The sequence below is a fragment of the Euleptes europaea genome, chromosome 1 (genome assembly GCF_029931775.1).
Source record: "Euleptes europaea isolate rEulEur1 chromosome 1, rEulEur1.hap1, whole genome shotgun sequence".
NCBI lineage: Eukaryota > Metazoa > Chordata > Lepidosauria > Squamata > Sphaerodactylidae > Euleptes > Euleptes europaea.
This window is the reverse complement of record NC_079312.1, coordinates 177,742,472-177,755,293: the sequence shown is the minus strand read 5'-3', so window position 1 is coordinate 177,755,293 and position 12,822 is coordinate 177,742,472. Positions and strand designations below refer to the sequence as shown.

Below are 12,822 nucleotides of genomic sequence, written 5' to 3'. Positions count from 1 at the left end.
TGGACACAAAAGGGGATCATTTTTCGATCATCTCATATGTTCAATTCACCCGAATATTTTTTCTCTTTTTTTACTTTATAATTTGGGTAACTAGCTGGCCGTAAAATTATGCTGAAAAGTAGAGTAATGTAGTCTGCTCGAATTGCTTTTGAATTTCTGTTCTTTTAATTGTATGTTGGATATCCTTATTCTTTCCCTTTTTTCCCTTTTGTGCCCCGTATATAAGAAAATAAATAGAAAACCTGAAAGAAAAAAACACTTTACCTCCAGCCCCGATTAAACCTCTGCCCCAAATTCAATGTTCTGCCAGGAGTTACTGAGTTTAACAACTCAAGAAGGGGTAGCCGTATTAGACTGAGATGCGAAGGCCCGGGAAAAAGGAGGGTGAAATTCAGAAAAAAGCTGCTTCCAAACTCAAGGTTACAGCACCAACACAAGGAAAAAGGATGCCCCATGTGCTATACTAGGGGTGCTTAACACCCCAAACCACTGATGGATTCCTGCACCTTTAGCAACATGAGAAGGGCCCCACAGGAGGCATCCGGGCGCACGATTTAGCAACAAACAGCTGTGCACAGCAAGGGTGACTCCCTTCGCTCCAGCTTCCATAAATCTGATGGGAAACGTTCCAGAACGTCAATTAAACTTCATGTAATTGAATACCTCACTCTTTGATTATAGATCCCCTAAATTGAGACTGCAGGACACAGAAGCAGAGGAGGAATTTATCTTGCTGGGTGCTAAAAACCTTGCTGGGCCAGGACCGGTCAGCCTTCGTAAAAACCTTGGCACCAAATTTTAGCCAGCCCCGCCCCCAGGCTTATTTTATTCACTCCCTTTCTCTCCCCAATGGGGACCTAAAATGGCACACAACACTCTCCCCTTGTCCTGCACAACAACCCTACGAGGAAGGTTAGGCCGAGAGGGTGTGGCTGGCCCAAGCTTCCACGGCAGAGCGGGGATTCGAACCTGGGCCTCCCTGATCCTAGCCCGACACGCTAGCCACTACACCACTGGCTTGCAAGCATGCACCCATTTGCAGGCAAATATGGCCAACTGTATATGGGATCAACCACCTCTCTCCCTGAAGAGCTCCTGGCTCTTCTGTTCTTTTTTATTACAATTATTTTTTTAAATAAAACACATACACCTCTCATACAACACACATTCCTCATACGACATATCTACAACAAAATCCTCCTCAATTAAACAACAGAGTGGGCCCTAATACATCCTATGTCATCTAATATCATTCTTTAATTAAGCAAAAGTATAAACATTTATTCTCTATCCTATATTCTATCTAAATTATTTATCTTATTTAAAATTAAATTGACTTAAGATAGGCTAGCCTGATCTCATCAGATCTCAGAAGCTAAGCAGGGTCAGCCCTGGTTAGTATTTGGATGGGAGACCACCAAGGAAGTCCAGGGTTGCTGTGCAGAGGAAGGCACTGGCAAACCACCTCTGTTAGTCTCTTGCCTTGCAAACCCCAAAAGGGGTTGCCATAAGTCGGCAGTGACTTGATGGCACTTTACACACACAAGATATTAATACCAGCAGTCAATGTTTTCACGCTATCATTAAAACCGGATGTTTCTTGCATCCATTCGTAACAACCTATATAGTCAGCAGTCTCGAATGATAATTGAGATGTATATGGATATGCAAGTATACAAGTATGTATATATACACACACACACACATGCATATATACAGTTTTGTTAATAAAAAAGGATTACCGAGCATTGTTTTTTATAACAACTTTTTTCCGTCTGCACCTCTACTGGCTCTTCCGTGCTTGAAGAACTGGACAGCTATCAAGACACCATGGCAGCCAGCCATCAGACTTGCTAGCCGTAAAACGTTTTCCCGGACTGTTTGTCCACGGAAGCCTCTAAATATTCACCTGCAGCTCCCCGCAGGCGACCAGGGGAGAGGCCACTTCCCAGCTCTACAGCAAGCGACCGGAAACTCAGGACCGGAAGGGGAACAAGCTTGTGCACAAAACGGCACGGTCTGCCGATATAAATGTAATTAATCTGCTTGGGTACGTTAAAATTGTGTTATGGTAAAACTGCATGGACTGATGCTAAGCTTTTAAGGGATTATTGTATTCATGGGCGTAATTCGGGTTGAAAATTCTGTTTTAACGCAACAGGAGCAAAATCAGAAAGTCAAGATTTCCCTGTCCAGCAGCAAGAGACTTCTGAGGAAGCTCGTGAGATTAGCGAAACAAGGACACGATTCGCCAAACCTTATACCAGATACGCAAACATGGCTGGAAAAATCTCTGGATTTTATAACAATGGCAAAACTGGCCGACTACTTGGCGGATAAAACACAAGAACATCACCAAGAAAAATGGTTGCTTTTTTATAAGGTTATTGCATCAACTTTCTAAGATAAAGAAACAAAGGGAGTAATTTAGTTGGTATCAATTTCTTATACAAGAAGAGAGATCAACTGCTAATATACAGGACATGAGATAAGGTATGTAAATTACAAGAATTTTATAAGGTAAATTCTAAACTCAAAATGGATGAAATTTACAAGAATTTGGGCAAAGGTTTGAGTGAGAAGGAATTTAACGAGAAAGATGAGTTAAATATATGTATAAAGAGGTATAATACCAAGTATTATATGTATAAAGTACCAAGTATTATATGTATAAAGAGGTATAATACCAAGGAATAGGCTGAATATTATAGAAGAGCTAGAATGCCATGAACTGGTATTGAATTAAATATTATGTATGAGGAAGAATGTTATGAATTTGCAATGTTAATAATACCTAGACTATTCGTATGACGGGTTGGATTCCCCTCCCTTTCTTCTGTTTGGTGCGTTATTACTTAAAACTGAATAAAAATAATTACAAAAAAAAAAAGATTCGCGAAACCTTGCAAACGTGCAGAGATTGTTCCGTAACTTGTGCAGGTTGTTCTGTTGCAACGTGTGTAGATTGTTTTGTTGCGTAACTTGAATTATTTGTTGGAAAGCGTGCTTTTGAAATTATATAAGCCACCGTATTCAGTGTATCGGTGGTACTTTATGTCTATGTGTGTTCTGGGTACCAGTCCCTTCCAGGATTGTATACCTTCCATCAGCAGGCAGGGAGAAGTTCTGCACAAGGGATTTACACCGCCTCCTCGCCTCTGCAGAGAGCTGGTTTCAAAGGGAAGGAACGCCGCTGGGCATCTCGTGGCAGAGACAGGGCACAGCCGAAAGAGAGTCCTGCGAGAGAGTATAACGCTCTGTCCAACCCAACAGGGCAGGTCCCCAGCCGCAGGTTCCGAGTCACCTACCACAACTCTCTGGGTTTGCCCAGACCTTTTACAAAAGTGACCGAAACCAGAGACAAGAACCCAGGGACAGAAACCAACCCGGCACGAATCCATCTGATAAAAACCAAGAGATGCATTCCCATTATTCAACGGCAAAGGAGAGATCGTCTACGCAAGCCACTGATGCAGCCAAAGCCAGGCTGAAATGGTTCGAGGGCAGGCAGCGACGGCTTCCATCAGGAACCCGTCGGAGAACTGATACGATTTCCCCTCGCGTTCAGGGCCGATGAAGGCCTAGGTCTCAAGTCCTCAGTGGTATTTGGCAATACTACCAAGGGTGGGGGCAAGGCACGCTGGGAGAGCATCTGCTTGGCATGCTGAAAGCCCCATGTTCAATCCCCGACATCTCTCAGGTGGTGGGTGGCAATGAGAACCCCTACTTTGAGACCCAAGAGAGAACTTTCTAACACTTAGAGCGGTTTCCTCGGTGGAACAGGCTTCCTCGGGAGGTGGCGAGCGCTCCTTCCCTGGAGGTTTTAAGCACAGGCTAGATGGCCATCTGTCAGCAAGGCTGATTCTATGACCTTAGGCAGATGATGAGAGGGAGGGCATCTTGGCCATCTTCTGGGCGTGGAGTAGGGGTCACTGGGGGTGTGGAGGGGGGAGGCAGTTGTGAATTTCCTGCATTGTGAAGGGGGTTGGACTAGATGACCCTGGTGGTCTCTTCCAACGCTATGATTCTAGGATTCTAAGGATGACTGTGTTTATGTGTGTGTGTTAAATGGCCGTCAAGCTGCTTCCGACTTATGGCGACCCTATGAATTCATGACCTCCAAAACATCCTCTCGTTAACAGCCTTGCTGCGTTCTTGCAGACTCAGGGCTGTGGCTTCCTCGATCGAGTCTATCCATCTCATGTTGGGTCTTCCTCTTGCAGAGAAGACTACCAAAAGGTAACTCCTTGACAACCAATTCCACTCAGAAAGGCTGTCCAGGATCCACAACTACCAGGGATGGCTCTCGAGCAACCTACAGGCTGGATCTACCCCCCACCCCACCCTGGGTGGCCACACCAAATTTTAATCAAGACAGTGGGTAAAAAGTTTCTCTCACTGTGCTTGGCTTTAATAGTTATTCCCAGATGTTCGGATTCTCTTCCCTTTGAGAGCCAGTGGGGTGTAGTGGTTAAGCGCAGCGGACTCTAATCTGGAGAACCAGGTTCGATTCCCCACTCCTCCACATGAGCGGCGGAGTCTAATCTGGAGAAGTGGGTTGGTTTCCCCATTCCTCCATATGCAACCAGCTGGGTGACCTTGGGCCAGTCACAGTTCTCTCCGAACTCTCTCAGCTCCGCCTACCTCACAAGGTGTCTGTTGTGGGGAGAGGAAGGGAGATTTTAAGACACTTTGATTCTCCTTTTAAAAAAAGGTAAAGTCAGCATATTCAAACCAACTCTTCTTCTTGATTAGGCAAGCCTGCAAATCTGCGCGAAACGCCCCAGCGCTCCGGAGCTGTGCATGTTAAATGTCATCCGCTTTATGAATGGGCCCCACCTTATTTGAGGGGGGGCAGAAAAGACACACCTGGACAGAAAGATACACCCTTCTAGCTCCCATACCACCGCACAGAGGCAAGAGCATCCCTGAACACCCCCAAGCCCGCTTCTACACTGGCTGCACTAATGCCACCTCAGCCTCAACAGTAGCTTGTACAAGTGACAACCCCACAATAATCCCGGTAACATTCTCCTGTCAAAGGGAGCCAGGGCCGGAGAAACCGGCTGATGAGCAATGGGTTATTTCAAGAAGGCATCTGTCAGCTACCAGGCAAGCGCCAGCTGCCTGCTAAGAGACTGCTTTTTAAATAATAATAATAATTTTTATTAAAATTTCACACACAGAGAACAAACTCAATCATTCCCATACAATATAGTCCACCTTCCAGGGAATTCATTTTAAATTTATCAATTCAAGCTTACAAGAAAGAAAAACAAAAAAGCAAAGGCCTGTTCAACTGTCTCTCAATACGCTGCTTAAACTATACTAATACTGATAATTTCTACCTATTCACTTAGGTGCTATTTACACAACCCAAATAATGCACTTTCAGTCCACATTCACTGCACCTTAATGATTGTTTGCAAGTGGATTTTGCCAGTTCACACAGTAAAATCCACCTTCAAAGTGGATTGAAAGTGCATTATTTGGGCTGTGTAAATAGCACCTTTATCTTCAATTGGCTAATAATCTCTATTTACCATTCCATATAAGCTACATCATATATCCATGGAATATATAATCTAATATTGCTATTCCAATGTTTTTCCCTTTTTTTTCTTCACATAATTGCAAACATACCACAGCCCCTCATTACTTAGTTATAGTTTGAGTTTCACATAATCAAAGTAAGATGTGCTTCTGAGCACAAGAAGGAGAGCTGGCGTGGTGTAGTGGTTAAGCACGGTGGTTTGGAGCTGTGGACTCTGATCTGGAGAACCGGGTTTGATTCCCCACACCTCCACACGAGCGACCGAGGCTAATCTGGGGAACTGGATTTGTTTCCCCACTCCTACTGGGTGACCTTGGGCTAGTCGCAGCTCTCTCAGCCCCACCTACCTCACAGGGTGTCTGTTGTGGGCAGGGGAAGGTTTGATTCTTCCTTCAGTGGTAGAGAAAGCCGGCATATAAAAACCAACTCTTCTTCTCCTTCTCCCTAGAAAAGCTTGTGTTCCCCCCTTTGTGCCTTAAGGTCCCTCAATGAAGCTTGTGGGCAGTAGATTCAAGACAGGCTGAAGGCAATACTTCTTTACACAGCATGTGATTAAAATGTGGAACTCACTGCCTGAGGGTGCAGCGACGGCCACAGGCATAGGTGGCTTTAAAAGGGGATTAGACAGATTCCTGGAGAGGTCAGTCAGTGGCTACTAGCCATGGGGACTAAAGAGAACCTCCATGTTCAGAGGCAATCAGCCTCTGAATCCCGGTGACAGGAAGCGACATCAGGGGAAGGCCTCGGCCTCTATGCCCTGTTGCTGGACTTCTGGAAGAACTGGCTGGCCGCTGTGTGAGATGGGATGCTGTTCCTTTTTGGAACTAACTACCAATGCACTGGTTCTGAGACGCATACCTTTTCTTTTGGCAAGGCACAGAGGTCTCTCCCCTTACCACCGTAACTTGTACCAATCAGCCTTTGTCTCCTGCTACAAGGCTGAGCGATCTCCTCACGGACGCCCCGCAAGGCTCGAGACACAGGGCGATGGAGAGGGAGGCGCCACCCGGAATCCTAGCACTGGAAGGGCCCACCAGGATCATCTAGTCCAACCCCCTCCACAATTCAGGAAATTCACAACTACCTCCCCCCCACACACCCCAGTGACCCCTATTCCATGCCTAGAAGTTGGCAACAAAAACCCTCCAGGATCCCTGGCCAATCTGGCCTGGAGGAAAATTGCTTCCTGACCCCAAAGTGGCGACTGGCATTTCCCTGGGCGTGTAAGAAAGGGCCAGGAGAGCCAAACGCTGATGCAACCTTTCCTGCCCTCCCTTTCATGATCTGCCTAAGTTCACAGAAGTTCACGGAAGGCCAATGTGGGTCAGAGTTGTTTGCCACCACCCCTCTTTGCATCTGCTTCGCCCCATCTTTGACCCTCCAGAACCCCTTTAGTATTGCCCCAGACTACCCAGTAAGAGTCATCGCTAGACAGCTGTCAAGGAACCCAATGACCGGTTCTGACGCTGCTGGGTGAATTCCACCTGGATTACTCTGAACTGTTGCTCTCTCAAATCAAGGGAGGGCTCGCCAAGGAAAAGGTGGTGAGTCGTCACACGAGTTGAACTCCTTTCTTTGCCACGTCAGAAGCAAGTTAGGAGTAGAGCTGCCAAGACCCCAGTGGGGGCAAGGTATTTCCCCAGCCACTCTGACCAACGGTGGGAGAAAGAGGCAACCTTATGTGATGTGCAACGTCACTTCTGGTAAAAAACCTGGAAGTGACCTAGGGTAGCTCTAGGAATTGCCGGAAGCTCTATGGTTTTATCACAGAGTAGCTCTGGGCGATTCCTAGAGCAGCACCATGTCACTGCCAGTCCCCTCCCCCCCACCAACAGCTGCTATTTGATTGTCTTCTGGAAACTAACTGATGGTCAGTGCAAATGGCCTCTCTGTGCCCTTATTGTTGCCAAAAGACATATTTCAGCACTGGAAAGACAGACGCCCACCTCCTGTAATCCAATGGATTGAGGACCTTACAACTTTTATGAGCATTTCAATGTACATCTTATAACTGATAACTGTGCATGGACATATTTTTAGATGTCTGGAAACCTTCTATAGATGACTGTCTGTAGACACCACTGTGAAACCTTTTATTACTTTTTGTTTGGGGTTAAAAGGGGGGGAAACTATGGCTTTATCATTGGGTAGTTCCAAGCAATTCCTAGAGCAACCCTGTCAGTTTTTCCGGGAGTGACGTGGCACTGGGGCCAGCATTGCCACCCCCATCCCCGCTCATAACGGTCACACCAGTTGCCAGACACTGCCTGACAAACCCTGCGTAGGAGGTATAAAACCCTTTCAATAGGACCGGAGAGGAATTCAACTAACGCGTTTCACACACACACACTGTTTCCACTTACCCAGAAACAGAAGGACAAGAATGACGATCAGCACGACAAAGAAAGTGTTCCCATATGTCACCAGCATGCGCACCAAGCGGGACTTGAAGATTTTCTGCCATCTGTGGAGGGAGGGAGAGAAGGAAGACTTGGTTACTCTGGGTTGTTCCCCCCCATCCACATGCTCACTGTCGAAGACCTAGGGCAGGGGTGTCAAACTCAATTGTTACAAGGGCCGGAGATGACACAAATGTCACTTGTATAGCAAGCAAAAAAGCACCCTTTATGTACAGAACTACACCAAGTCAAAAACAACAGAGAGAGGCCATCCATAATTATGAAATATCCATTTCGAATTATCAATATCCATTTCCAATTGTCTAGTACACAATTAATGACACAAATTTTATACAATGCAATCCACAGAAACCATCCACGTGCAAATTGCAACACCGGGGTTGTGCAGGAAAACAAATCAATCCGTGAAAAAGTCTGTGGTACACTACAAGACTCAAACTGAACGAAACATATATTGTACACAAGAAGCCAGTCACCCACAACGCCAACAGGAGTGCACCATAGGTGCCAAATGGAAAGGGTCTTCTAAAAGTGGCCCGTTTCGTCATAGACTTCGTCAATTCCAGAGTGCTTCTACTACATGCATAAAAGGTAAAGGTAGACCCCTGTGCAAGCACTGGGTCATTCCAGACCCATGGGGTGACGTCAGATCCCAACGTTTCCTAGGCAGACTATGTTAGCGGGGTGGTTTGCCAGTGCCTTCCCCAGTCGTCTTCCCTTTACCCCCAGCAAGCTGGGTACTCATTTTACCGACCTCGGCAGGATGGAAGGCTGAGTCAACCTTGACTTGGCTACCTGGACCTGATTTCCGTCGGGATCGAACTCAGGTCGTGAACAGAGCTTGGACTGCAGTACTGCAGCTTACCGCTCTGCGCCCCGGGGCTCTTAATCCATGCATACGCACCTGAATAACTTTACACAGCTGCGTGTCGCATACAAAGTTAAGCGGTTCCAAACTGGATACCTATCACTTGATCGTCAGCCCAGATCGAGAGCAGGGGGGCGCTGCCAGCTGGCTCGCGGGCCGGATAAGACCTCTCAAGGGTCCGGATCCGGCCCGCGGGGCTTATGTTTGACATCCCTGCCCTAGGGTAATCTCTCCTTCTCCCGGAGGCTCCCCATCTACCTTCACGGCTCAACAGAGACACACACACCACAAACACCTGTCGCTATGGAGTCTCTTTCGGAGGCACTACTGTCCAAGTTGCCTAGCAGCGGCAGATAACCTCAAAGTGAAATACTTGGAAGCTGACCATCGCCAAGCGACCGAGGCAGGCCCAGACTTCCTTCTTCCGAGGATATCCCTGAACCACTCCCAATATTCCCAAATTATATAAAACATTATTAAACCACATACAGAAATGCACTTGACAAGTACTATATCAGAAATTTACAAACATCATATCCTATGTAGCCAGATGTAAATTATTAACACCAATTACAGGTCACACAAATATGCAAAAAAATTTATGTTTCCGGGTGTGTTAGCATCAACAAGTGACTACCGCGACGCATCCGGAAACATGAAAAATTTTGCACCGCGGACTTGTGTGAGCAAATTACCATGCTGAAAGACCTATGACTGGTGTTATTAATTTACCTCCAGCCACACAGGATATACGGTTTATACATTTCTGATAGAATACCTTGTCGAGTGTATTAACGGATATGTTTTTAATAAGCATGTTTTATATAATCTGACCACTGAGGAAGGCCCGAGAGGTCAAAACGCGTATGGTCTATTGGTCACTTATAGTTTGTGTATCATCAACGGTGTTGATTATTTTTGCATAGTTTATACTGGTAGTTTTATATGTCGCCTGGATTCCAGGCCCAGTGTTTTAATCCATGCTCACACAAGTATGCGGAGCAAAACTTTTCATGTTTCCGGATGCGTCGCGGTTGTCACTTGAGTTTCCAGCTCAACCCTTAGTTTTCTGGTTGAGTTTTCCACCCCTTTTTCGGTTGTTGCTTCAGCAGCAGCGGCCACCACAGAACAAGGCTGGGTGACTGCAGGCAAGCGTCAGCCATTTTGTGGCTGCGCCCAACGCCCTGTGTCACAACTCCCACAGGTTCAGAAAGGTTGGGGACCCCTGGATTAGACCTCACCTAGAGTATTGTGGTCCGTTTTGGGCACCGCAATTTAAGAAAGATGTAGACAAGCTGGAACGTGTCCAGAGGAGGGCAATAAAGATGGTGAGGGGTCTGGAGACCAAGTCCTATGAGGAAAGGTTGAAGGAGCTGGGTATGTTTAGCCAGGGGAGGAGAAGACTGAAAGGGGATATGATAACCATCTTCAAGTACTTGAAGGGCTGTCATATAGAGGAGGGCGCCGAGTTGTTTCCTGTTGCCCCAGGTCGGACCAGAACCAACGGGTTGAAAGTAAATCACAAGTTTCCACCACGACATTAGGAAGAATTTTCTAACATTTAGAGCGGTTCCTCAGTGGAACAGGCTTCCTCAGGAGGTGGTAAGCTCTTCTTCCCTAGAGGTTTTTAAGAAGTTAGATGTCCATCTGTCAGCAGTGCCTTAGTCAGATCATGAGAGGGAGGGCATCTTGGCCATCTTCTGGGCACAGAGTAGGGGTCCCAGGGGGTGTTGGGGGGGAGGTAGTTGTGAACTTCCTGCATTGTGCAGGGGGTTGGACTAGATGACCCTGGTGGTCCCTTCCAACTCTATGATTCTACATAATCCACCCAGACCACAGCACTCAACATTTTGATTCTGGCCAGGCACAGAGCCTTTATAGACCTTGTGCCAAACACTTTTTGGCAAAGGGGTTCCTCTTCCTAACCCTGGGCTCCGACCCTTAACAAAGGCTAGTTCCTTTTTTGACAAACTCTTCAGGGAAACATAAAAAGCCCGGCTGACCCTTCTCCTGCCTCCCGCTCACTCACACGGACGCCCGCTCATTACTTCCGCTTCCCACAGATCCTGGCAGTGACACAACATCAAACGCACCTCCTATCATCAGTTTTTGGCGCACTACTTGCTCTTGATCTTCTTATCTACCCCATCACATCTTTGTCTTGCCCTTCAAAGGAACGCCGGCTGTGGGGAGCGTACTGTTTCCCTCTCCTCCACTATTTCACCCTCACAACTATGCAGTGGGGTAGGCGAGGCTGAGGGCCCCAGGGTCACTTGGGGGTGACCTGAACCCGGGTCTCCTCAACCCAATACTTTACAGAACCGTCCCCATATGACAGCCTGGAGGAAAAGAGGGGACACTCAGTGCCTGTAGAAGAAGAGTTGGTATTTATAGTCTGATTTTCTCTACTTTTAAGGAGAATCAAACCGGCTTACAGTCGCCTTCCCTTCCCCACAACAGGCACCTTGTGAGGTAGGTGGGGCTGAGTTGTGGGCGAACTGTGACTGGCCCAAGGTCACCCAGGAGGCTTCGTGTGGAGGAGTGGGGAATCGAACCCAGTTCTCCGGATTAGAGTCCACCACTCATGTGGAGTTTGGAATCGAACCCGGCTCTCCAGATTAGAGTCCGCCGCTCATGTGGAGGAGTGGGGAATCGACCCGGCTCTCCAGATTAGTGTCCGCCGCTCAGGTGGAGGAGTGGGGAATGAACACATGAAGCTGCCTTCTACTGAATCAGACCCGCGGTCCATCCAAGTCAGTATTGTCTCCTGAGACTAGCAGTGGCTCTCCAGGGTCTCAGGCAGGGGTCTTTCACGTCATCTACTTGCCTAGTCCATTTTGACTGGAGATGCCGGGGATTGAACCTGGGACCTTCTGCATGTCGAGCAGAGGCTCTACCACTGAGCCACAGTCTCTCCCCAAATCAAACCCGGTTCTCCAGATTAGTTTCCACTGCTCTCAGCCACTACACCACGCTGGCTGCTGCTGCTACCAACTGCCCCGCCTGTCATGCTCTCATCCCATACTACAAACGCCTCACCTTGTTGCTGAGATAAAGGGAATGCACAGGAGAAAGACCAAGATGACCTCGGCGTAGAGGAAAGTGGCCACAGCCGCCCACTGGAGACTCATGGTGGAAGTCTTCAAACAAACTACGGTCCGAGAGAGGGCGGAAGTTTCACAAGAAGATGCAATTTATCTTGGCTGGAAGAGAGAAAACATACTTGATTAAAACATTTGCAATGCAACGTTATCCTGGTAGTATAAATAAGAACCTAAGAAGGCCCTGCTGGATCAGACCAAGGCCCATCAAGTCCAGCAGTCTGTTCACACAGCGGCCAACCAGGTGCCTTTAGGAAGCCCCCAAGCAAGACGACTGCAGCAGCATTATCCTGCCTGTCTTCCACAGCACCTAATATAATAGGCATGCTTCTCTGATACTAGAGAGAATAGGTATGCAGCATGACTAGTATCCATTCTAACTAACAGCCATGAATATCCCTCTCCTCCATGAATATGTCCACTCCCCTCTTAAAGCCCTCCAAGCTGGCAGCCATCACCACATCCTGGGGCAGGGAGTTCCACAATTTAACTATGCGTTGTGTGAAAAAATACTTCCTTTTATCTGTTTTGAATCTCTCACCCTCCAGCTTTAGCAGATGACCCCGTGTTCTGGTATTATGGGAGAGGGAGAAAAACCTCTCCCTGTCCACTCTCTCCGTACCATGCATAAGTTTATAGACCTCTATCATGTCTCCCCTCAGCCGCCTTCTTTCCAAGCTAAACAGCCCTAAGCGTCTTAACCGCTCCCCATAGGACAGTTGCTCTAGTCCCCTAAGTATTTTGCTTGCTCTTTTCTGCACCTTCTCAAGCTCTGTAATATCCTTTTTTAGGTGTGGTGACCAGAACTGTACACAGTATTCCAAGTGTGGTCTCACCATAGATTTGGAAGCTTCTGCTAAATTGACCCCCCTGGTATCC

At 47.2% G+C, this 12,822-nt stretch overlaps 1 protein-coding gene across 1 annotated transcript in view; it reads right to left on the bottom strand.

The window, feature by feature from the left end:
- The window catches only part of BCAP31 (B cell receptor associated protein 31), a 38,278-nt gene extending 26,261 nt beyond the window's left edge, over positions 1–12,017 (bottom strand). Inside the window, exons 1-2 of the mRNA XM_056859489.1 lie at positions 11,882–12,017; positions 7,918–8,018 (exon numbers count right to left, since the gene is read on the bottom strand). Of these exons, the coding sequence (XP_056715467.1) occupies positions 7,918–8,018; positions 11,882–11,973 (193 nt within the window). The 5' untranslated portion in view covers positions 11,974–12,017. The remainder of the gene's footprint in view (positions 1–7,917; positions 8,019–11,881) is intronic.
- Between the last annotated feature and the right edge of the window lie 805 nt (positions 12,018–12,822).